Raw genomic sequence first — 23,590 nt, 5'->3', positions numbered from 1 at the left:
TATGACCACAACCTTTAATGTAGACGTCGATATTTGAGGTGTCTCTCACGCGCAGGTAACTGCGGCGCATGCAACGTCACACTTTATAAAAGTTGTCCTCCTCACCTCACCGTCTTCTTCCTTTTGCATAGTTCTGTACTCTCTCTTACTGCACGCGTGAATCTCTCCTGACCTGTCACTTGTCTCTCAGGTTTGAGTGGAAGGGGAAAGGGAGGGACAAAGAAGCATGAATGTGGCGCTGTCAGAGGTTCCAGGACAGAGGATGGTGATCATCGTTGTCATTTGGGATTGTGTCATAGAGCTCCTTCGTCTGTCTTATCTAAAGGAGAGTTGCAGATGAAAAGCCTCACCCTGATCCTGGTTTTATTAGAACTGAGTTTGGCATCCCGCCACCACAAGGTGGCGCTGTAGTTGCCGGACTTCATGTAGGTAAAGGGAAGTGTTGAGATGGAGTTCAGGGAATATGGCTGAGGTCTTTCATGAGTAAGGGTTAACGCTTGGGTGATAAAGTAAGTGAGGTAGAGAGACAGGAACAAGATGTACATCGCCCCACACTTTGCCGCTCCTCATTTGTGACCCTCGTGTTTCCTTGCTTACCTACCACGTCTCTCAGCCCATAGAATGCCAAAGTTGGGGTTAAACTAGGCTTAGTAGGATTTTAAGACGTGAACTTGACCCCATTCACACAAATGTTGCTCCCAAGATTTTCTCCCTTTTACTTGTGACCCTAGAGACTGCAATGGGACCATTTCCATCCATCTACTGTGTGTGGTGAGCTGAGGTTCTGGAGGAGAACTCTCTTGTTTTATTTTCAGGAAATGTTCTCACTTTCAGTGGAATGATGGGGTACAATGCTACCTAGACAGTGGCTCTAGGCCAGGCCAGGTTCAGACCCCTGACCACAGAGATTAAACCAGTGTGACACATTCACTAATGTTCCCCTTTCAAAATGTTGGCCAATTCGGTGACAAGGCAGCAAAGAGTGGAGTCGCTGGTAACCTTAGAAATCAGATTGATCAGGGAATCCCAAAATCTTTCAACTTCCTTCTGCCCCTCCTGGATCCTAGAACCTTTGGACCCAACCAGGAATGAATAATCCACCCGTCTCTTAAGAGAATCCTCGATCCTTCAAGTCTACCTTTCAAGTGGTCGGTACCGTCACAAAACAGCAATGAATCGTCTCCACGAGTAGATCAAGAACAGGATCGCTAACCTGGATTGAGGCTGCCAAAAAGTCCAACACACTTTACAGTACGCATACTGGACTTGTATTTTGGGTCTGGAAGGACTGGACAGCCTCGTTGAAGGAAAGGGAACATGGATACTTTCGCTAGATCTAGATCCCATCCCTATTTACACAAATTACGATAATTATTACATCTACGTTAAATATTCATTCCACAAAGTCTCGAATATCAGACTGTTCTTCCTCACATGGACGACTGATCCTCTAACACAAAAGTTTATGGAAAGCGAATGCAAAAGAGCCACGAAGAGAATGCATGCATAGAAGAGTTGCACCACGACGACTGAACCGGCACAAACTCTCCGGGGCCACGTTCCCAGAATGGTGCGGCTCAGTTCGGTACTCGAGCGAGCGGGTTGTCGAAAAAACGATGGCTTGGATGTTGTGCCAGGGGTCACAGTTCAGTACCGAACTAAAACGTAGCGCTCTGCGGACACTTGCCAAGAGAGAAACCAGGTGAAGAAGCGACGGAGACATTGTAACATCGCTGCCAGACAGCATATTTAGGGGATTTTTTTTCTCACTTTTTTGCATAAATTCGGAAGACGAGACGCGTTAGTCGACTCAGACATGAGGCTAGTAGAAAACATTCTCTTCAAACCTGCAGACACGGGTGTATGCCGCACATACATGACATATTGATAATGAAGTTTGTTAGTCACACACACTCACAGATCATGTGACTCAGCTGTCACTGCACATTTGGAATTATTTCAAAGTGTGTTTGAGTGGGGTTTGGCATAGTATTCAGAGGGGTTTCAATCCAGCAAATGCAGGAGGAGTTCTGGTTCCTCAAACTTGAATTACGAACTCTGGGTTCGTGTAGGAAAAGCCTTGGAACTCGTTCTGGTCCAGGTTCATGATGAATAGTTTGTCCGTGGGCGTCAGCTCCACCGCCATCTTCGTAAACTCTTTGTCAAAGTTTCCGACGTCACGCCGAGATTTCTGCCACAGACAGAGGAAGGAGAAAGTCAAGTTCAGACCATAGAGAAGTAGAAAATCTCTGAGAGGAAGAGGATGATTAGACGATGGAGATGAAGAGGAGGGTGTCTGGGATCAGTGGAGGGAGGTTCCTTATTGGACACCAGGCTGCACTGGTAGAAGCGGATTCAATAGAACGCATGAGAGGGACAATTAACAATAACATTATGACCACCAATCCTTGGAGCCTTGATGTTTGTCATTTAAAGGGCAACTAATGTGAAAACCCAACTCTCCTGACTCACTTACATGTTTCATATGTTGAAGTCTTCCTCTCCAAGATGCAGTAAGTCTCTCATCATGACCATGTTTTGAACTTAATACTTTATAAAGTTCTTCCCCACGTGAAATCTCGCAGAACAAGATTACAAGAATGAAGTCCATTATTACGCAATAATGGCTTCACTCCACCTGAATGCGCTGCTTCTATCTGTATACACAAGTCCCTTGGAGCTGGAGGCTTCCAGGATTGATGACGCGCAGTGACAAACCTTGATGCTAGACCAAATCACAGCAGAGTGGACGTGATTATGGTAAACAAGATTTTACCTTCAGTGGGTGGGGCTTAAGATAATTTTATAATGTCAATACCTTTATTAAAATAGTTTTGTATAAAATATATATATATATATACTGGTGAGTACAATAGAGATCCATCATCTATTTAAGCGACTCAAATCAATCAAGTAGTTGCCCCAAAATTAAAAAGACATCCTATGTAGACCAACCTTTGGTTGAGAAGGTTCATGATAACGCCTGTTTAACAAGTAAGAGAAAATTGACAGACGGAGCCAAAAGCAAAACTCTCTCCGTCACATGACACACAACAACACCACCCTGACTCGCCTCCACAGAGACACTTGCTCCTCTCGTCTACCTAGTGTGAACCACAGCCAGTGACCCGGCCCCGGACCTGCCTCTAACTGGACCACAACATGCAGAGTGACGGACAGAGACAGCTACAGAGACCACAGAACTAACACACACAAAAACACACACTTGTTTCCTACCTGTAGTGTTTGTGACAGGACTTCTAGGAGGGTTGTCAGTGTGTGTGTGTGTGTGTACAAGCCCATTAAAACTTGCATTATGTACAGGAGATTCAATATTTAAACTGTATGCTTTATTCTTTTCAACATAAGAAACATAAACATTTTCTCTCAGGTAACTAACTAGTAGTTAACATGTAGCAAACGTTATCCAACTTCAACATTAAGAATCTCTCGTTAGCAGAAGTTTGATTTTTATCTAACTGATGAGTTTTCCAGAAATGATGGGAGTCCACGCACGTGCCGCCCAGACCCTCTATGACATCATCTTTAATCGTCTCTTTAACTGACCAGTCACAAACCAGTAGCGTCTACAACACACTAGTGGTCCACCCTCCTCTGAACCAGATCAGTCTGTCTCTGTCTCGCCACCAACTGTCACCTTTGTTTTATCCATCTGCTCTTTTATTCTTCAATACGGTTTATATAGATTTGATTTTTCACTACAATTTTAATCTTTTTCAATATTTCTCTACTACTGTCCCACAATCGATTCATTTATCATTGAAAATGTATTAATTATCCTGATTAACATTTTAATACTGTTGATTTATATTAAGCATATTAAGGTTTTTCATTTATTTTAGGAATATTTTCATTTTTCCTTTCATGTTTAACCCCTTGTGCTATCTCAGGGTCAAGGTGACCCAAAGGTCAGAAAACAAAAGGGTTATTACGAGCTTACTAAAACAAAGATCCTATAATTTAGATCTCAAATGTCACAGATAAATATAAAATATATTCATTCCCACCAAAAAAAAACAACAAGAACAACTGACATTTGTATTCCTCTTGATATACTTTATATTCTCGTCTAGTTTCTAATCTTTTAGTCAATAACTAATTATTTTAGAACCTTTCACGCTAAATCTTTACATCCACGTAACAGTTTTGTTTTCTACTCAATGATCCTGAGTTGAGAACAAACCTGCCGTCTCACATACACAACGTGGAAAGTATAAAGTGGATCAGAAGGTTTGCTCTGGTTTGGACCAGAATCTCACAAAACGTGACACACGTCGATTCAGAAACACAACCACGTCGCCGTTAGCATCCCTGAGCGGGAAATGTTGGGAAATGAGCGTACTACTAAACAAACTGATATTCAGCGCTAGGCTAACATTAGCTCATTGGGTATAATGTTGGCTGATTGATGGAATGATCAAATGGACATTTTATTTGGGTCAAAATATATTGATATGTTTTTATTTTACTAAGCCCTGCATTAGCGTAGCAGTTTTAGCAGCAAGAAAAAAAGGCATTAAGGTATGTTTAGATGGAACAATATTATTATTGGCATTTGTTGTATTTATCCGAGCGCTAAATACAAACGTTTGCAAACAAATTGAAACTTTGAAAATGATAAACCATAGGTACATTTTTTAAACAAGCTAATCTGTAAATGTGTTAGTAGATAAATGTCCTAGCTTTAACAGTATAGTGTTCACTTGTTTTTGACTCGACATCCCTTTTATTTAATGCAAAAGTTATTTAGAATGTTGTTGGTATTGCTTTTAGCCAATCCAAGATGTAATGTTATACATTTTCCGATATGAAATCAATATGTTTATCTTGAGTTTGCTAGCATTAGAGGGGAAATTTTGAAATGCTAACGCTAACTTAATTAAGCAGCAAGATTCCCGCAGACGTCAAACTTGTTTGGGAATCTTTTCAAGCAAATTTAAGCTTAAATATTCAACACAAAGTATTGCATATTGGATTCTTTCGATCAATTGTCCGATGACGTTTTTTATCATATTGCCGTTTATTGCTTCGAGTCTGGCATATTATTGAGATGATCTGATGACACTTAAATTAACTGGAATCTGGAAACTAGAAGCTGTAATGTTTTAAAATTGAATATTTAGGTTAATTTAAGTAGCATTATTTGAAAATATAACATAAACATTGAATCTGGAAATGTTACGTAGCCTTACAATTATAGCATCTTGCCATTAAGGCATACATTTAATTTAATAATCTAGTATTTCGACTAAGGGTTGGGATTATTTTCAGAGTAATCTGTTATTCTCCCTCTAAATTTGATGGATCTACTGACTTCTTCAAGAAACATCTTAAGACATTTTTATTTGTGCTTTTCCATGATTTTCTGGGAATCCTGTGTTTGTCTTATGTGTCTTGATCTTTTAAAGTATATATTTCAACTGTGTATTGTTTTTGATTGTTAAAGCGATTTGTGACCCTGGTCTAGAAATATCTTAACAAATAACTATTACTTAATTACTTACTTTTTAGAGTGATAGACAAAAATGTTTGTTCATTTTTAATGTAGTGACTGGAGCTCAGTTGTCTTTCTTCACGTCCCTCTAGTATTAAAGTCTAATTCCTCATTCGAGGCTGTTACGGACGAGCAGTATGGAGGTATTTGGACTTTTTTAAGTGTCTTTTGGACGAAGATGAAGAAAGACAACTGAGCTCCAGTCGCTACATTAACAAACATTTTGTCTAAAGATTACTATAGATTACTCTGAACATAATCCCAACCTTTAGTCGACATCGGTGAGTAGAAAATAAGTAAAGTTTGGTTGAACTATCTCTTTAACTGCAGCAAAACTTCCCCCAAATGTCAAACTAGTTATTGAATCTTGCAGATTGTTTTTAGGTGAAGGGGTGCAGGCGGGGGGTGCGGGGGGTGCGGGGGGATCTAGGGCAGCCAGGCGTGGAGAAGCAGCAGTCATTGGATGGAGGGGGTGTACTCCGGGTGTACAAATGAGAATCCATTGAACAATTCCTGGTCCAGGTTGGCTATGAACTCCTGATCTGGGGGGGTCAGCTCGGGGGGGTGGCGAGTGAAAAAGCGATCAAAGTTCTCCGCATCACGCCCACACTGCCGTGGAGAGGAGAGAGAGATGGAGGGATGAGGTGAGCGGAGGATGGACAAACAAAAGTACAAAGAAAACGTGGACCAATCAAATCGCTTGATTTTCATCGGTCTTAGACATGAGCTGGCGGCGGATGGTCGGGCGTGAGATGACGAGAAAACTCTGCGCTGGAAAGACACTCACGGCTTTCGGTTTGAACGGCGGCTGAACTTCTTTGTTCTCCAGCTTCTCCCAGTCGATGTAACGGAAGAAGGCGTGCTCCTTGATGTCACGCTCGCCCTCCGGCCCACAACCCAGGCGTTTGCCTGGGTGTTTGGTCATCAGCTACACACACACACACACAAATAAGTCATGCTGTCATGTGTTTGTGTGTCTCCGTGTTCATTCTCACCCCTTTGCAAATGGCCACGGCTTCCTTGGACATGGACTTGGGGTACGACACGTGATGCTCCATGATGGACTGGAAGAGCTCGTCCTCGTCTTCGCCATCAAATGGCGGCTAGCGACACAATAACGGGAACTGAGTGTGCGTCCTCCGGGTGATTGTGCGTCCGCCTCACCTGTCCCGCGAGCATCTCGTACAGCAAAACCCCGAAGGCCCACCAGTCCACAGACTTCCCGTACGGCTGGTACGCAATGATCTGGAAGACACTAGAGTCAGCGGAGGAGCAGACGCCAGACCTCCTCATGGTGACCTCTGACCTCGGGGGCGATGTAGTCTGGAGTCCCACAGAAGGTTTTGGTGGTGACGCCATCCAGCATGTTTTCTTTGCACATGCCGAAGTCTGCGATCTTGATGTGGCCTTCAGAGTCCAGCATCACGTTGTCCAGCTTCAGATCCCTGCAGACACAAGACCCTTGAAACGATATGTGTCTTTAATTCATCCTTTCATTTTACTCTCTATTTCACTGATATTCATTGTCATTTTTCTGTCCATCACTCAAGTGTCATTCGGTTCTGATTCGACACTCACCGGTAAACAATGCCTTTGGAGTGCAGGAAGAAAAGTCCGGTGGCGATCTCGGCCGCATAGAAGCTGAAAGACAGAACAAATATGTCTTTTTTCAGAAAATTATAATGTTTTTTAAGTCTCAGAAAACAACATTCTTTCTCTATAAAAAGTTGAAAAAAGGCCCAAAAGTTGGAAAAATAAATTACGTGACACTTAAGTTCGTGTTCAGGCAAATCACGTGAACACAAAAGTTCCCTACATTCCAAAAATGAGATTTTCCTAAATCTCAAATTCTGGTAAAATTGATCAACGTCTCTAGAACTGGGGAACCAATGCAGCGAAACAGTCCATACATCAGTATAAGCCTCACTCACACGGCGTGTGGCTCCTTGAACTTTCCAACCTGCTGGATCTGGTACATCAGGTCTCCCCCGTTAATGTACTCCATGACAAAGTACAGCCGGTCCTGCAGGGGGCAGAAGAGAGCAGGTCTTTGACGTCAGCCCCTCGCTCGTGTCGTGCGTTCTTCTTACCATGGTCTGGAAGCATGAGTGCAGTTGCGTGAGGAATGGTGGTTTTCCCGACAGGGCCAGGACTCTCTTCTCCACCATGGTGCACTCCACGTCGTCGTCCTGGATCACCACGTCCTTCTTCAGGATCTTGACGGCGTAGAGCTCGTCTGTGCTCTTCCTCTCCGCCAGCATCACCTGCACACACAGTCAGAGTCCACATTCCCACAGACACTCCGGACACCCCGGGCGTTCCACACCTTCCCGAAGCTGCCCTTCCCGAGCACCATGATGAAGTTGAAGTCCGACAGCTTGACCCGGTCCTGGTTGCCGTTGCTGTCGTACTTGCAGACGGACGCCGATGACGAAGAGTCTGTGGCTTTCCCGGGTCCGACCCGCGCCCTCTGCACAGAGAAGAAGGTGAGAATCATGGAACAACCAGAAGAAACTGTGGTGGGATCGAATGTCTTCACCTCAAACTTCTGCCGGAGCTCCTCGTTGCCCTCTTCTCCGTCGGGCTGGACTGGGACGTTGAAATACTCGCCCTCCTCCTGAGACAGCAGCTTGAACCTGCAGGTGAGGACACCATCAGAGGAGAACGTGACGACTGTCACTCCTTCTCGCCTCACCAGCCGTCGACGCCTTGTTTCTGTAGCTCTGAGATGCCGAAGGACAGCGAGCCCATGAAGTCGTTACGGCTGGTCAGATCCCAGTCCCAGATCTCCACCGACAACCGGCGGTCCTTGTCGCTCTCTTTCAGGTTGCTGAGCGATAAGCAGACAATCACACTCAGATCACTTGTAATTACACCTGTTGATGTTGTTCTTTGAGGTGTTATCTCTGTTACAGTTTGTGTTCTTAGAGATGTTGTTACAGTTGTAGTTGTTATTATGGTTGTTGTTATCCATTGTAGTTGTTACAGTTGTTATCAGTTGTAGTTGTTATTATGGTTGTTGTTACAGTTGTTATCCGTTGTTGTTACAGTTGTTGTTGTTATCCATTGTAGTTGTTACAGTTGTTATCCCTTGTAGTTGTTATTATGGTTGTTGTTACAGTTGTTATCCGTTGTTGTTACAGTTGTTGTTGTTATCCATTGTAGTTGTTACAGTTGTTATCCCTTGTAGTTGTTATTATGGTTGTTGTTACAGTTGCTATGAGTTATAGTTGTTATTACGGTTGTTGTTATCCATTGTAGTTGTTACAGTTGTTGGAGTTGTAGTTGTTATTATGGTTGTTGTTACAGTTGCTATGAGTTGTAGTTGTTATTATGGTTGTTGTTACAGTTGCTATGAGTTGTTGTTGTTATTATGGTTGTTGTTACAGTTGTTATGAGTTGTAGTTTTTATTACGTTTGTTGTTATCCATTGTAGTTGTTACAGTTGTTGGAGTTGTAGTTGTTATTATGGTTGTTGTTACAGTTGCTATGAGTTGTAGTTGTTACAGTTGTTATGAGTTGTAGTTGTTATTACGTTTGTTGTTATCCATTGTAGTTGTTACAGTTGCTATGAGTTGTAGTTGTTATTATGGTTGTTGTTACAGTTGTTATGAGTTGTAGTTGTTATTATGGTTGTTGTTACAGTTGTTATGAGTTGTAGTTGTTATTACGGTTGTTGTTATCCATTGTAGTTGTTACAGTTGTTGGAGTTGTAGTTGTTATTATGGTTGTTGTTACAGTTGTTATCCGTTGTTGTTACAGTTGTTGTTGTTATCCATTGTAGTTGTTACAGTTGTTATCCCTTGTAGTTGTTATTATGGTTGTTGTTAAAGTTGTTATGAGTTGAAGTTGTTATTATGGTTGTTGTTACAGTTGTTGTTGTTGTTATCCATTGTAGTTGCTACAGTTGTTATCCCTTGTAGTTGTTATTATGGTTGTTGTTACAGTTGTTATGAGTTGAAGTTGTTATTATGGTTGTTGTTACAGTTGCTATGAGTTGTAGTTGTTATTATGGTTGTTGTTACAGTTGTTATGAGTTGTAGTTGTTATTACGGTTGTTGTTATCCATTGTAGTTGTTACAGTTGTTGGAGTTGTAGTTGTTATTATGGTTGTTGTTACAGTTGCTATGAGTTGTAGTTGTTATTATGGTTGTTGTTACAGTTGCTATGAGTTGTTGTTGTTATTATGGTTGTTGTTATAGTTGTTATGAGTTGTAGTTTTTATTACGTTTGTTGTTATCCATTGTAGTTGTTACAGTTGTTGGAGTTGTAGTTGTTATTATGGTTGTTGTTACAGTTGTTATGAGTTGTAGTTGTTATTACGTTTGTTGTTATCTATTGTAGTTGTTACAGTTGTTGGAGTTGTAGTTGTTATTATGGTTGTTGTTACAGTTGCTATGAGTTGTAGTTGTCATTATGGTTGTTGTTACAGTTGTTATGAGTTGTAGTTGTTATTATGGTTGTTGTTACAGTTGTTATGAGTTGTAGTTGTTATTACGGTTGTTGTTATCCATTGTAGTTGTTACAGTTGTTGGAGTTGTAGTTGTTATTATGGTTGTTGTTACAGTTGTTATGAGTTGTAGTTGTTATTACGGTTGTTGTTATCATTGTAGTTGTTACAGTTGTTACAGTTATTATCCCTTGTAGTTGTTATTATGGTTGTTGTTACACTTGTTATGAGTTGTAGTTGTTATTACGGTTGTTGTTATCCATTGTAGTTGCTACAGTTGTTATCTCTTGTAGTTTTTATTATGGTTGTTGTTACAGTTGTTATGAGTTGTAGTTGTTATTATGGTTGTTGTTAAAGTTGTTATCAGTTGTAGTTGTTATTATGTTTTTTTTGTGTGTGTTGTTGGTCACAGTGTTGTGTTGCTGTTACGGTGACAGTGTTTCAGACTGACAAGGTGAAACTCTCGTTCCAGGTGGGGTTCAGGCAGCACTTGATGGTCTTGGTCTTCTGCTTGCTCTCGCTCTTGGGGTCAGGGATCAGTTTCAGCTTCACGTACGGGTCTGAGAGTCCGTTTGGATCCATCGGCACCAGGTTCCGGGCCTCTTTGACTGTGAAGACACAAACATACCAACAGCCTCAGAAATGTGTCCTTGTCAAGACAGAACTAGTCAAGCAAGTGAAGGTTCTTTGGAGGGAGGGAGTTGAAGACCTGTCAACACCTGGCCATGAGCGAGCTCTTCAGCTTCTTCTGAATCGATGTGTGAGCACGTGGACGCACAACATTGTGTAGATGTGGGTCAATCGTTACATCATCGATCCACTAATGGACGCTCCAGATTTAGACTCCTGCTATGATGCATGTGTGTTTGTGAGTGTGTCTCTGTTTTAGTGTGTGTCCCGGTGTGAGTGTGTCAGTGTTTGTCCCTGTGTGTGTGTGTGTCAATGTGTCTTTGTGAGTGTGTTCACAGACATAAACACACACTATCATAGACATAAACACACACACTAACTCAAACATAAATGCATACACCCACACACAGTGACACACACACCCTCAAACAGAAACAAACAATACCAGAGGGACACACACTAACACAATCCAAAAGGCACAGTCACATAAAGACACACACTAAAACACTTACAAAGACACACTCACACAGAGACACACACTAAAACACTTACTTAAAGTCACACACTTACAGACTCACACAGAGACACACACTCGCAAACACACAATCACACACCCAGTGTGTTGAGTTTTGTGTCTGTGTTAGACACAAACACTACCACAGACGCACACACTGAGTGTGCAAGTCAGTCTGTGAGTTTATCAGTGTGTGTGTCTTACTGTTGATGTTTTGTGTATATACTTGTGCAAACATTTGTGTGTTTGTATAGCAAAGGTGTGTGTGTAACTTAAATGTGTGTGGCAGCAATGATATTGTGTGTAGGTCTCATGTGTTTACTTGCGTTTCTTACTGGTGATGGTTTGTGTCCATGTGTGTATGTGTCCATGCATGTTTGGTTGTGTGTTTCTCATTGGTGACGGTTTGTGTCCATGTGTGTATGTGTCCATGCATGTTTGATTGTGTGTTTCTCACTGGTGACGGTGAGAGTGTCGTCGCTGATCTGGGCCGTGATCTGGATCCGTCCTCTCCTCTCCGTGTGGTCAGTGCCGCAGAGACTAGGCACGTTGGCGACGCAGCGTTTGTGGATGTTCATCATGCAGTCTGAGGGAGAAAACACAGCACAGGTTAAACAGCGCCCTCTAGTGTCCGCTGAAATCACTTGGAACTAGAACCAAAACACAATTAAAACTCCTACCGTTTCAACTGGTCTTATTGAAAACCCTCACTTATGTACAGACAGAAAAAATACATTTAAACAACTTAACATACAAGAAATCAACCCGTAAAATTAAGAACAAAATGAAATAAATAATTTCATCCGCAAATTGGAAAACATGAACTTGTAGTTCCACAGTCTGTCCACTAGATGTCAGACAGGCAATTCACAAAACATTTTTTGAGGAATGATTTGGAGGTGAATTAAATCTGTTGAAAGCCATTAAGGCCTCTTCCGTTCTCGCTGAGGGAGCCAGATAGGTTCCCGGAGCCAGAGTGGAACAAGCAGCTACAGATCTGCTTCGAGTCTCATGTGGATGATTTATTGCCAGTGTTGGGGGGGAACTCACGGTCACACTTCATCCCCTGGTGGATGAGTCCGTACAGCAGCGAGCCACAGTGGTCGCAGAAGGTCGGGCTGGAGTACGTATGAACCTTGAACTTGTGTTTGCTGCGGGGATCCTGTGAGAGACGACAACTCAACACACTGTGTGTTCACCTTTGTGTGTGTGCACCTTTGTATTAGTGTGTCGTACGCATGTTTGTGTTTACGTCAGACATGTAAACAAGTGTTTGTGCTTCAGTTAGTGTGCATGTTTGTGTGAGTGTGTGTGTGTATATGTGTTAAAGTCAGTGTGCGCTCTTGTGACTCGGCTAACTTTATTAAACACTTACGATTAGCAAACACTAACACACCTTTGAACTAATAATTAACTTTGTTTAAACTTGTGAATGTGTGCGTGTGTGTGAGTGTGTGTGGGGGGGTTGAACCTACGTCTGAGGCAGGACCCTTGTCAGCCCCCGGGCAGGAGAAGGTGACAAACTCATGACAGCGTTTGTGGACGACAAAACAACACACTGCAGAGTAAAGGAAGAAGGTTAGCAGCGTAGCAGGGAAAATGATCACATGACCAGCGTCCAGTCAGGTGTGACGTCTGAGGAAAGAACAGGCTGTGTGTGTGACTGCTGACATATACATCTCACTCATTCATCTCTTCATTCAGAAGTCACGTGGCTCTCGTCTCACAACGACTGGGCGACAGAACAAATTTGTGTCAAACTTTAAAAAGTGGGAAATTTTGTAATTCATTGATACTTTGGTAGCTACGATCTTGTGTTTCAATTCAAGACTAAACTTAAATAATGTTTGTCACTTTTAGAAATTACAAATATAATTCAAATTGATCTTTGTCAGGTGATCAATATGCAAATGAGTTTGATATGGACTCAATAGGTTACATGTTGTTTCTACACGAGAATTAGAATATATTTTACAAAATGATAAACAATTCCAAGATGTATTAAAAGTCATCAGGTATATTTATTCAATAATGTTCTCGTCAGCTGGTGATATTTTGTGAGATCCTCCTGTGACTCAAGTATTTCTTTTATGTGCTTATTTGCCCCCAGTTTCATGTGGAATCATTGACGTTTCCTCTATGATATGTTTTTGTTCTACAGACGTGAAACGGGTAAAGTTGGTTTTAGATTTAATATTCGCTCCAGAACCAGCCGAGCCTTAGTGTGCGACATCAGTGAAAGTCATTCTCGGATCATGTTCGGTCAAACTTCCAAAATCCTGTTTATCTACAGCGGTGTGTCTGTTAGGACCTGTTAAGATCAATCTATATATTTATTTTCTTATAAGACAGTTATGTTAGGATGGTTTACCACATCTGTCACATCCCTGCGCTCCACAACAAACAGAAGTAAATAAAATATATTTTTAAATCCAGAACGAACAGAAGTAAACGAAATATATATTTTTAACTCCACAACAAACAGAAGAAAAGAAAATATATATATTTTTAACACCACAATGAACAGAAGTAAATCAAATATATATGTTTAACTCCACAACAAACAGAAGTAAATAAATATATTTTTAAATCCACAACGAACAGAAGTAAACGAAATATATATTTTTAACTCCACAACAAACAGAAGTAAACGAAATATATATTTTTAACTCCACAACAAACAGAAGAAAAGAAAATATATATATTTTTAACACCACAATGAACAGAAGTAAATCAAATATATATGTTTAACTCCACAACAAACAGAAGTAAATAAATATATTTTTAAATCCACAACGAACAGAAGTAAATGAAATATATATTTTTAACTCCACAACAAACAGAAGTAAATCAAATATATATATTTTTAACACCACAATGAACAGAAGTAAATCAAATATATATGTTTAACTCCACAACAAACAGAAGTAAATAAAATATATTTTTAAATCCACAACGAACAGAAGTAAATGAAATATATATTTTTAACTCCACAACAAACAGAAGTAAATGAAATATATATTTTTAACTACACAACAGAAGTAAATCAAATATATATTTTTAACTCCACAACAGAAGTAAATCAAATATATATATGTTTAACTCCACAACAAACAGAAGTAAATAAAATATATATTTTTAACTCCACAACAAACAGAAGTAAATAAAATATATATTTTTAACTCCACAACAAACAGAAGTAAATAAAATATATTTTTAACTCCACAACGAACAGAAGTAAATGAAATATATATTTTTAACTCCACAACAAACATAAGTAAATCAAATATATATTTTTAACTCCACAACAAACAGAAGTAAATAAAATATATTTTTAAATCGACAACGAACAGAAGTAAATGAAATATATATTTTTAACTCCACAATAAACAGAAGAAAAGAAAAAATATATATTTTTAACTCCACAACAAACAGAAGTAAATGAAATATATTTTTAAATCCACAACGAACAGAAGTAAATGAAATATATATTTTTAACTCCACAACAAACAGAAGTAAATGAAATATATATTTTTAACTCCACAACAAACAGAAGTAAATGAAATATATATTTTTAACTCCACAACAAACAGAAGTAAATGAAATATATATTTTTAACTCCACAACAAACAGAAGAAAAGAAAATTTTTTTTTTTTTAACACCACAATGAACAGAAGTAAATCAAATATATATGTTTAACTCCACAACAAACAGAAGTAAATAAAATATATTTTTAAATCCACAACGAACAGAAGTAAATCAAATATATATTTTTAACTCCACAACAAACAGAAGTAAAAGAAATATATATTTTTAACTCCACAACAAACAGAAGTAAATCAAATATATATATTTTTAACACCACAATGAACAGAAGTAAATCAAATATATATGTTTAACTCCACAACAAACAGAAGTAAATAAAATATATATTTTTAACTCCACAACAAACAGAAGTAAATAAAATATATTTTTAAATCCACAACGAACAGAAGTAAATGAAATATATATTTTTAACTCCACAACAAACAGAAGTAAATGAAATATATATTTTTAACTCCACAACAAACAGAAGTAAATCAAATATATATATTTTTAACACCACAATGAACAGAAGTAAATCAAATATATATGTTTAACTCCACAACAAACAGAAGTAAATCAAATATATATTTTTAACTCCACAACAAACAGAAGTAAATAAAATATATTTTTAAATCCACAACGAACAGAAGTAAATGAAATATATATTTTTAACTCCACAATAAACAGAAGAAAAGAAAAAATATATATTTTTAACACCACAATGAACAGAAGTAAATGAAATATATATTTTTAACTCCACAACAAACAGAAGTAAATAAAATATATTTTTAAATACACAACGAACAGAAGTAAATGAAATATATATTTTTAACTCCACAACAAACAGAAGTAAATGAAATATATATTTTTAACTCCACAACAAACAGAAGTAAATCAAATATATATTTTTAACTGATGACGAAGCTTAGATTCCTTGCTTCCATGGCCCACACATCCCCTCCAGCTCAGTCTCCTCCTTCCAACATTCTCCCACCATGTCCATGGCCCCGTGGCAAACAGGGGTCTGAGACAGAAGTCTCCAGGTGCATGGGACGGTGGTAGTCAAGGTGGTGATATGATCTACAAACCATTTTGAGGCTTGAATGATGATCTCCATCGCAGTAAATGGCGGGGGGGAGATGGAGCATCCAGCCATAATGCCAACCTCCAAGCATGAGGTGATAAATTCAGGTGTTGAAAAGCAGAATTGCTGGTCCTGAAAGTAGGCTTCAACCAGGGTTGTGATGGTGTCCGGGGTGTTAAAGTATTGAAGGCAGTCCAAATGAGCTCATGGGGCACAAAGGCGAAGGTGTTAGCCAGATCCAGGAAGATCACATGAAGGTCAATTTACTCCAGCTTTGCTGTTTAGATCATGCAAGCATGTTCTAGGCATCCAGAGAAGCAAGATATTCAGCCAGACTCTGAGCAATGATACTGAAGAAGACCTTAACCTCCACATTAAGCAAGGAAATTGGACAGAACTGAGTAATGTTTGTTGCATCTTTCTCATTTGCGATCAGGACTCCACCTGCTCTTCGCCGTTCCTTTGGTATGATCCTTTTCTGCCATACTGTCCTCATGAGCCTCCAGAGGAACCTGCAGACATATGGTGCCCGATGGACAATCTTCTCCGGCTCTTTCCAAGTAGGAGGGTCAGTCTCAAATTGATGTTCTGGGGAGTTGATTGGTGGAATGTCTGAGGGGGAAGCCAGCTGCTCATTGCGCCTTGGATCAGAAGTGTGTTGTTCTGAGGTGCTCCTCCAGGACGTTCTTGGTCGTTTTCAGAACTTTTCTCCTCGGTGAAGAGAGTCTTTAGGAACTTGAAAGGATCTTTGTAGAACCGTGTTCTTGTTTGTTCTTTCTTCCTCCTTCGTTCACGTAGATTCTCTGCTCTGCGAAGGGATGCCAGACGGATTTGAATATCGGCTTTGAGAGTACTCATGCCCTCCTTTTCTGCCCCAGAGCCCTTTTTCCAAAGTTTCCTAAGTTGTGTAATTTTTTGAACGAGGCGCTTGATCTCCTGTTGCCTCCTGGAGACAAGAGGATTTGGGGCCTCTTTGGCACTTTTAAGCTCTTGTATACCGAAGCGTTCTGCCCCAAAGTGAAAGATGATGTCTCCCATTTTTCTCATTTATAAAATATATATATTTAACTTCACCACGAAAAGAAGTCAATAAAATATATATTTTTAACTCCTCAATGAACAGAAGTCAATAAAATATATATTTTTAACTCCTCAATGAACAGAAGTCAATAAAATATATATTTTTAACTCCTCAATGAACAGAAGTCAATAAAATATATATTTTTAACTCCTCAATGAACAGAATTCAATAAAATATATATGTTTTACTTCACAGTGAACAGAAGTAAATAAAATATATATTTTTAACTCCTCAACGAACATAAGTAAATAAAAAAAAGAATTTAACTCCACAAAGAACAGAAGTTATTTAAGTATATATTTTTAACTCCTCAACAAACAGAAGTAAATAAAACATATATTTTTAACTCCTCAACGAACAGAAGTAAATAAAATGTTTTTTTTTTAACTCCACAACAAAGACAAGTAAATTAAACATATGTTTTTAACTCCTCAACCAACAGAAGTTAATAAAACATATATTTTTAACTCCTCAACAAACAAAAGTAAATAGAATATACATTTACAACTCAGAAAAGGTCAGTTGGTGCACTCAAACGCGTGAGCGTGGATCTATGGACACTTTCCACCCTTAACGGTCGCCATCTTAGTGACGTTGATGACACTAAATGGAAGCTACGTCACTGACAACTCGTCTTCGACGTAAATGTCTCAGAAAAACCCTCGTATTACCACAAAACAACAACAACAACAATAGCAACACGATGAAACACAACTTAATAACGTGTTTCGTTTGGCGAATAGCGTCGTCAAGTGTCAGCGATGGAGTTCCAACGGCCGGTTTTAACCCGCATTAAAAAGTACTAGAAGAAGAAGTTGTTGAGAGTCGACAAATTGTCAGTTACATTGGGTTCCATTTGAATTCAGAAAACAATTTTTGACCGAGCGACTCAAGAGAACAAAAGTGAATTCACTGGTCCAGCGGACTTTTTGAGTGATTCACTAAATGCGTCTTTTTTCAAGTGACTCACGTTTACTCACACCTCCACCTCTCCTGACACCAGGTTTGAAACACAGCCAGCAGCACAGACCCTTCAAAATAAAACTCTCATCTCAGAGGAACCTGATCCGCCCTCACTCCAGCCCAACGTCTGCCGCAGAGTTTGATACTGTGGCAGTGTGAAGACTCACATCCAACTGTAGCTTCACACAAGTACGACAAAACACCTGTGAATGAAGTTACAAGAGTGTGTGTGTGTGTGTGTGTGTGTGTGTGTGTGTGTGTGTGTGTGTGTGTGTGTGTGTGTGTGCGGTGAAGGGACGGGGGGGTCGGAGGAGATCAGGGCACAGCTGGGTTGGCAGAGGTTTGAGGGGGCGGATGATTGTGTGGTCTGAAAGCAGCAGAAAGAAAACAAACATACACACAAAGGCAGTGCTAGTGACCTGCCATGGAGTTCTAAGCTCTGTTGCCTAGCAATCCAAAAAGTTGCATGTGGCCCCGCCCACCTGAGCGTGACTGACATCGCTGACAGGAAACCAGAGCGAAGCCGACGCTGTGACACCTGCAGGAGAATCGTAACCCGTTTGGTTTCCGACTCGTGACTCGACTCTTACGACAAGAGTTCCACGTGTGACTCAGTGGTTAACCAAGTGGTAATCTCACAGGTTAGAGCGATGACTCACGACTCTTTCGGTGACAGATCTACAGTTCCTCGATATGATCGATCACCAGTGATCGTTGAAAGTCGGATTAGTGACAGATAACAGAGCCACTGTTTGGGTGTCACAGTCCAGTATTGACAATTACATTTGGAAGCGAATTGATCCGAGTCTGGGGGCAGCAGCGAGTGTTCGGCTCAGAACCAGAGCACACAGACCAGCCAACCAGCTGAACTCGAGTGTTGTGACTCATTCACGCACATTTTCGACTCGGATCTAAAACTCCAACTCTTTAACGATCCTCATTAAACAGGAGTGACCACTCCCTGGGATTTACAGGTCAATGCGACTCCTTAACAGCAATAGTATCTGACTCATGGGTTACCACATGCTCACAAAGACCTGGACTTCTGGAAGTGCTATAAAGTCCAGAACTACAAGAGACTGTGAAGAACTTGTAACATCAACGATTCACCAGATAAAATAAATATTAGTTTTGTATGCAGGAAGTGACTCGAGTCACTCTTGACTGAGTGTGGGAGCCTCTGCAGGTATTCAAACACACCTTCAATACACAAAAACACAAGTGAGCGGGTCAGGACTCGCACACGTGCATGTCTGACATTCCTGTGGGTCAGCGCCACAAGCTGATTCGTCGGAGAAAGCTCCGCCCAGCAGAGACAGCGAGCCCCCTCCTGACTTCAGCTGACCTCTCAGTGAGTCTTCACTTCACTTTCACCAGGTCGTGTGCGACTCACCTAAAGAGATATTCAAGTATTTATTTTATTTTTCGACAAATTAAAATAAATAAGACAAAATTAATTAAAGAACTTCTTTTTTTTTTGGAAAACAAATGGAAAATATTAAAATTTAAATATTTGAAATAATATATAAACAATATACTGAGACAGAAGTTATTGAATAAAGTATAGATAAACATTTAATTAAATCAGAAAAAAAAAAATAATAATAATAATAATAACAAAGCTGTATACATAAAAAGGAATATATTTTCTAATGTTTTTTTAAATCACAAAATCTGAAAAATAATGCAAATATTAATAGGATTAGCTTGGTCCCTACATTAAAATGAACATACATTGTATTCATTTATAACTAAAACTCTCTTTTTTATCTTAAGCCCCGCCCACTGAAAACAATTTGTTTTTGTGGAGATAAAATCCCTTTTACCCCTAACCACGCCCACTCTGCTGTGATTGGTCAAACATCAAAGTTTGTCACCTTGCGTCACCAATCCCGGGAGTCTCCTCTTCCAAGGGACTCATTGTATAAACAAAGAGGGGCGTGGTTACAGGTGGCTGGAGGAGGAGTGAAGCCATTACTACACCATCATGGACTCCGCTCTCGTAACCTCTCGTTCATCCAGATTTCTGAGCAACTTTATAAAGTATTAAGCTGAAAACACGGTCATGATGAGAGACTTACTGCATCTTGGAGAGGAAGACTTCAACGTTTACATGTGAGTCAAGAGAGTTGGAGTTTGACATCAAGTTGACCTTTAAAGCTGATCGGGACGTCGGCTGAACTTTGACACTCAAAACATGCCGGCGAGAAGAACCACGTTTCCATGGCGACTGACTTGTGAAAACGTTTTTTTTTTTGCTCTTGAGCCGAATTTCAGGTTTGTGACTGGACGCTGCTGCAGCTGTGACTCATCTGCTTCACCTCAGACGATATTGGACCAACAACAGCAGTCGGAGCACAAACACGTGTCGCTCTTTCACAGCTTGTTTGAAGCGGTGCTTCTCCGTTTGTCATCAGCTGGACCGCAGCTTATCGCCATGGTAACGTGCCTGATGAGCGCCGATCTTGTTTCGACGGACTGCATGTATTTTTTAAAGCTCTGAATCAAAAATTCTTGCTTCACGCTTGTGCGACAAGACATGACCCTCCTGGTCAGACCCAGGAATCATCATCATGACAACCAGACGCTGAGATTAACTTGAATCACTGATCACTCTATTGGTAACTATGGCAACCTTGTCGCTGTCACACATTCCTGAAGAAAACAAGTGGATTTTTTCTATATAACCCACATAGAAAAAATTAAAGTTGTGACAATTTCATTGACAATACAGTTAAAAAACGAAAAACTAATATTATATAATATATTAATCTTTCTTTTTTTGAGTAACAATATTTACTAAAACGATCAAAGGATTACAAATAAATTAATACATTTAAAACGTTTTTTTTATTAATTAAATTGAAACCTATATAATTGTATTATTTAAAAAAAAAAACATTATAAAACCATCGTATCAGTAACATAATTAAAATAAAAAGAATCAAAACACAAATAAATGTAAACTTAACACTACAAATATATGAGTTTTTGTGTTGTGTCGTCCTGCCTGTCCTGGAATGTTGTGTTATTTATGTCACATATCATGACAATCTGCATTTTTGTTTAGAAAACATTTCAAAGACCTGGTTCCCTGAACACACCAGTTGTGTGTTCAGGTGTGAGACAGAAAGATGTGCGTTTGGCTGCCATGTTGTTGTAGAAGATAACCTAGCACGTCTAAATAATCGTTTTGACTCTCGGAACGGACGAGCGTTCGTGAGCTAACCTGGGGGTGAGTCCTGCTGGAGCCTCCATGTTTTAGTGCGACCCACTTGACTCTGACTCGTGACTCAGAGGCCCAGCACCGACCAAAAGCAACCGGTGAAACAACATAACAACTAGTTGGTCCCAAGCGAGGCGTCAACAAAACACAATTTTGCATCACAACATTCCGACCACACACAGGAATCGCTCGTTCTGACCACAGCTCAGGTGTATGACTTAAGGGGTCGTCTGCTGTCTACACTGAAGCCCATGTTTACCCGAAGTACTTCCTTTCAAAGATGAAGACAACTGGGCTACACTAAAAGGAACAAACTTTTTTGTCTATAACTCTACAAAAAAATAACAGATTACTCCTAAAATAATCCCAACCCTCAGTCGACGTGAGGGTGAGCATGAAAATGAACCATCACTGTCAACATGAGTGTGTTCCTGCGCCAGAGTGAGTGAACTTGTACAGTCAGTGGAGACTCCAGGCTGAAGCAACACCAGATCCAAACTACAGTGTGCTACTGACGCCACTGTAGAACCATTTTGTGTATAGATGTCTAGACAACACACACTCAACCACTCATCACTGACATGACACACACACACACACACCCACACACACACAGCAGAGTCCCTTACCTTGACACTGAAAGCCTTGTTTTCCGAACCCCCTGCAGGGAGAGAGAAGCAATCAGAACATGTCAGCATCACACCGCGGCCCTGCCGCGGACGACGCGACGTTCCTCCGCCAGAGCTCCGGGTCTGACGCGGGTACCGTCGGTGCGGTAACGCAGCGGGTTTTTTTCTCCCCCGCTGCTGGGGCCGCGGTCGTGTCGCATTGACGGTAATGGCGCATCGCGGCGCGGTGAGACTGCGGCAGCAGCAAGTGGACCACCTGTACCCCCCCCACCTCCCACCCCACCATGACAACACACCCCCCCCCGCTCACCAGATGAAGTCGGTGCAGTGGCTGCAGAAGGTGGGCTGCTTGAAGAAGCGGGCGATGAACTTGTGGTTCTTCACCTCGTGGACGTTCTTTTGACGCAGAGCTCCCTGACGGGCGAATCCTCGAGCGCTCTCCGGCACCTCTCCGTCGCTGCCGGGGTCAGCCATCTTAGCGAGGGACGCGAGGGGGGAGGCAGCAGGGGAGACCGAGTCTCTCCGCCCCGCTGGCCGCCGCGGTGTGTCGGGTCTCTGAGTCCTGGTGCTGCAGCTGCTGCTTCCGGCGGCACCAGAACCACCGCGCTGCACCTCTCTCTCTCTCTCTCTCTCTCTCTCTCTCTCTCTCTCCCTCTCCCTCTTCCTCTCAGTCTATCTCTCTCCTTCTCTCGCTCGCTCTCTCCCCCTTTTTCGGTATTTTCTCCCTCTTTCTGTATCTCTCGACCTGTCTCTCTCTCGTGACTCAATGAACGTCATTCATTCTGCGGCTCTGGTCCGAGTCTCTAATGACTGACACCAGTGGCGTCAGTGCTCTCTGGTCAACGTCCACGTTTGTCTTTATAATCTGCTGAAAACAGTGAGTCCACGTGCTCCTTCTTTTCTGATCGATTATCATTATGTTAGTTATGTAATTAACCTTAAGTAATTAACAAGGGAATGCTGACTCGCCAAAATGTTCAATCCTTATTTTATACTTGGTTTTTTTTCCTCTTCTTGAAGGCCTGGATTTTTTTCTTTAACTCCTGTTTTCAAAAAACTAATAAACAGATTTCAATGACCTAAAAATACTTGCTTTTATGTATAGTGTGTTGGAAGAGTAAGTTATTCCTTAAAGGGTGACTAACGTCAACTCTCCTGACTAACATGTTCTTTAATGTTAAAGTAAGTAAGTATGTTTTATTTATATAGCGCTTTTCCAGAACAGGGTCACTATCTCCAAGATGCAGTAATTTCCTTCTCATGACCATGTTTTGAACTTATTACTTTATAAAGTTGCTCTGAAATCTGGGCGAACGAGAGGTTACGAGAGTCCATTATGACATAATAATGGCTTCACTCCTCCTCCAGCCAGCTGTAAACACGCAACACCCTATTTATACAACGAATCCCTAGGAGGTGGAGACTTCCGGGATTGATGATGATGCGCAGTGATAAACCTCACATTAGAGTGGGTGTGGTTATGGTCAACGAGATTTCATCTCTAGAAAAAACAAAGTGTTTTCATGTCCAAGATCATTTAAGACGCGCTCAAATCTAGACATTAGTTGAACTTTGATTCCACCCACAGTGGCGCGTCTGAACACTTCTGCCACCCTCTGTCCACATGAGGTCATTGCAATTGTTGAATTACATAAACAAAATGAACAAAGGATAAATGATATTGTGAAAATGAAATCACAAAGAAGGTTTAAATCAGGTCCTTGGCGGAGGTCGGCTCTATCTATGTGCTTTGGCGAACATGTTGGTTCATGTAGTTCTTGTGTGTACATTCATCAGGACATTTTCAATGAAGACGCACAGTGATCATGTTCTAATGAATGGATTAAGAGTTGGTTCTTGGCTCTTCTTCTTCTCTGGCGAACACTGTACCTTCTGTTGCTCCAGACTCGCC

The 23,590-nt window shown here is 40.6% G+C and overlaps 1 protein-coding gene across 3 annotated transcripts; it reads right to left on the bottom strand.

Annotated features, from left to right (window-relative positions):
• On the bottom strand, nt 1-22,294 carry LOC148089091 (protein kinase C beta type). Of its 3 annotated transcripts, none has more exons than XM_087802839.1 (17): nt 21,989-22,290; nt 21,679-21,710; nt 12,585-12,667; nt 12,160-12,271; nt 11,567-11,695; nt 10,417-10,573; nt 8,211-8,345; nt 8,055-8,151; nt 7,842-7,985; nt 7,606-7,779; nt 7,447-7,538; nt 7,094-7,156; nt 6,822-6,960; nt 6,680-6,760; nt 6,511-6,618; nt 6,303-6,443; nt 1-2,191 (listed from the first exon to the last, which is right to left on the bottom strand). In XM_087802839.1, exons 1-17 carry the CDS (start codon nt 22,150-22,152, stop codon nt 2,039-2,041), a joined length of 2,004 nt encoding a protein of 667 aa, XP_087658965.1. In that variant the 5' UTR covers nt 22,153-22,290; the 3' UTR covers nt 1-2,038. The 3 variants fall into 3 exon arrangements, with proteins under 3 accessions (XP_087658965.1, XP_087658955.1, XP_087658973.1); XM_087802847.1 differs by lacking the exon at nt 1-2,191 and adding an exon at nt 2,238-6,124 and having other exon boundaries at nt 21,989-22,292; XM_087802829.1 differs by lacking the exon at nt 1-2,191 and adding an exon at nt 2,236-6,124 and having other exon boundaries at nt 7,842-8,151; nt 21,989-22,294.
• Between the last annotated feature and the right edge of the window lie 1,296 nt (nt 22,295-23,590).

This window comes from Callionymus lyra, chromosome 1 (assembly GCF_982586985.1).
Source record: "Callionymus lyra chromosome 1, fCalLyr1.hap1.1, whole genome shotgun sequence".
Lineage (NCBI taxonomy): Eukaryota > Metazoa > Chordata > Actinopteri > Syngnathiformes > Callionymidae > Callionymus > Callionymus lyra.
This window is presented reverse-complemented; position numbering and strand designations above follow the sequence as displayed.

What these genes read in the sequence shown, in the direction of transcription:
- LOC148089091 (XM_087802829.1), bottom strand. Translation starts at nt 22,152, where the DNA reads ATGGCTGACCCCGGCAGCGACGGAGAGGTGCCGGAGAGCGCTCGAGGA. An exon ending in CAGACTACATCGCCCCCGAG is followed by an intron (nt 6,761 to 6,821) that starts GTCAGAGGTCAC and finishes AGTGTCTTCCAG; the next exon opens with ATCATTGCGTACCAGCCGTA. An exon ending in CCGTGGCCATTTGCAAAGGG is followed by an intron (nt 6,444 to 6,510) that starts GTGAGAATGAAC and finishes GTGTGTGTGTAG; the next exon opens with CTGATGACCAAACACCCAGG.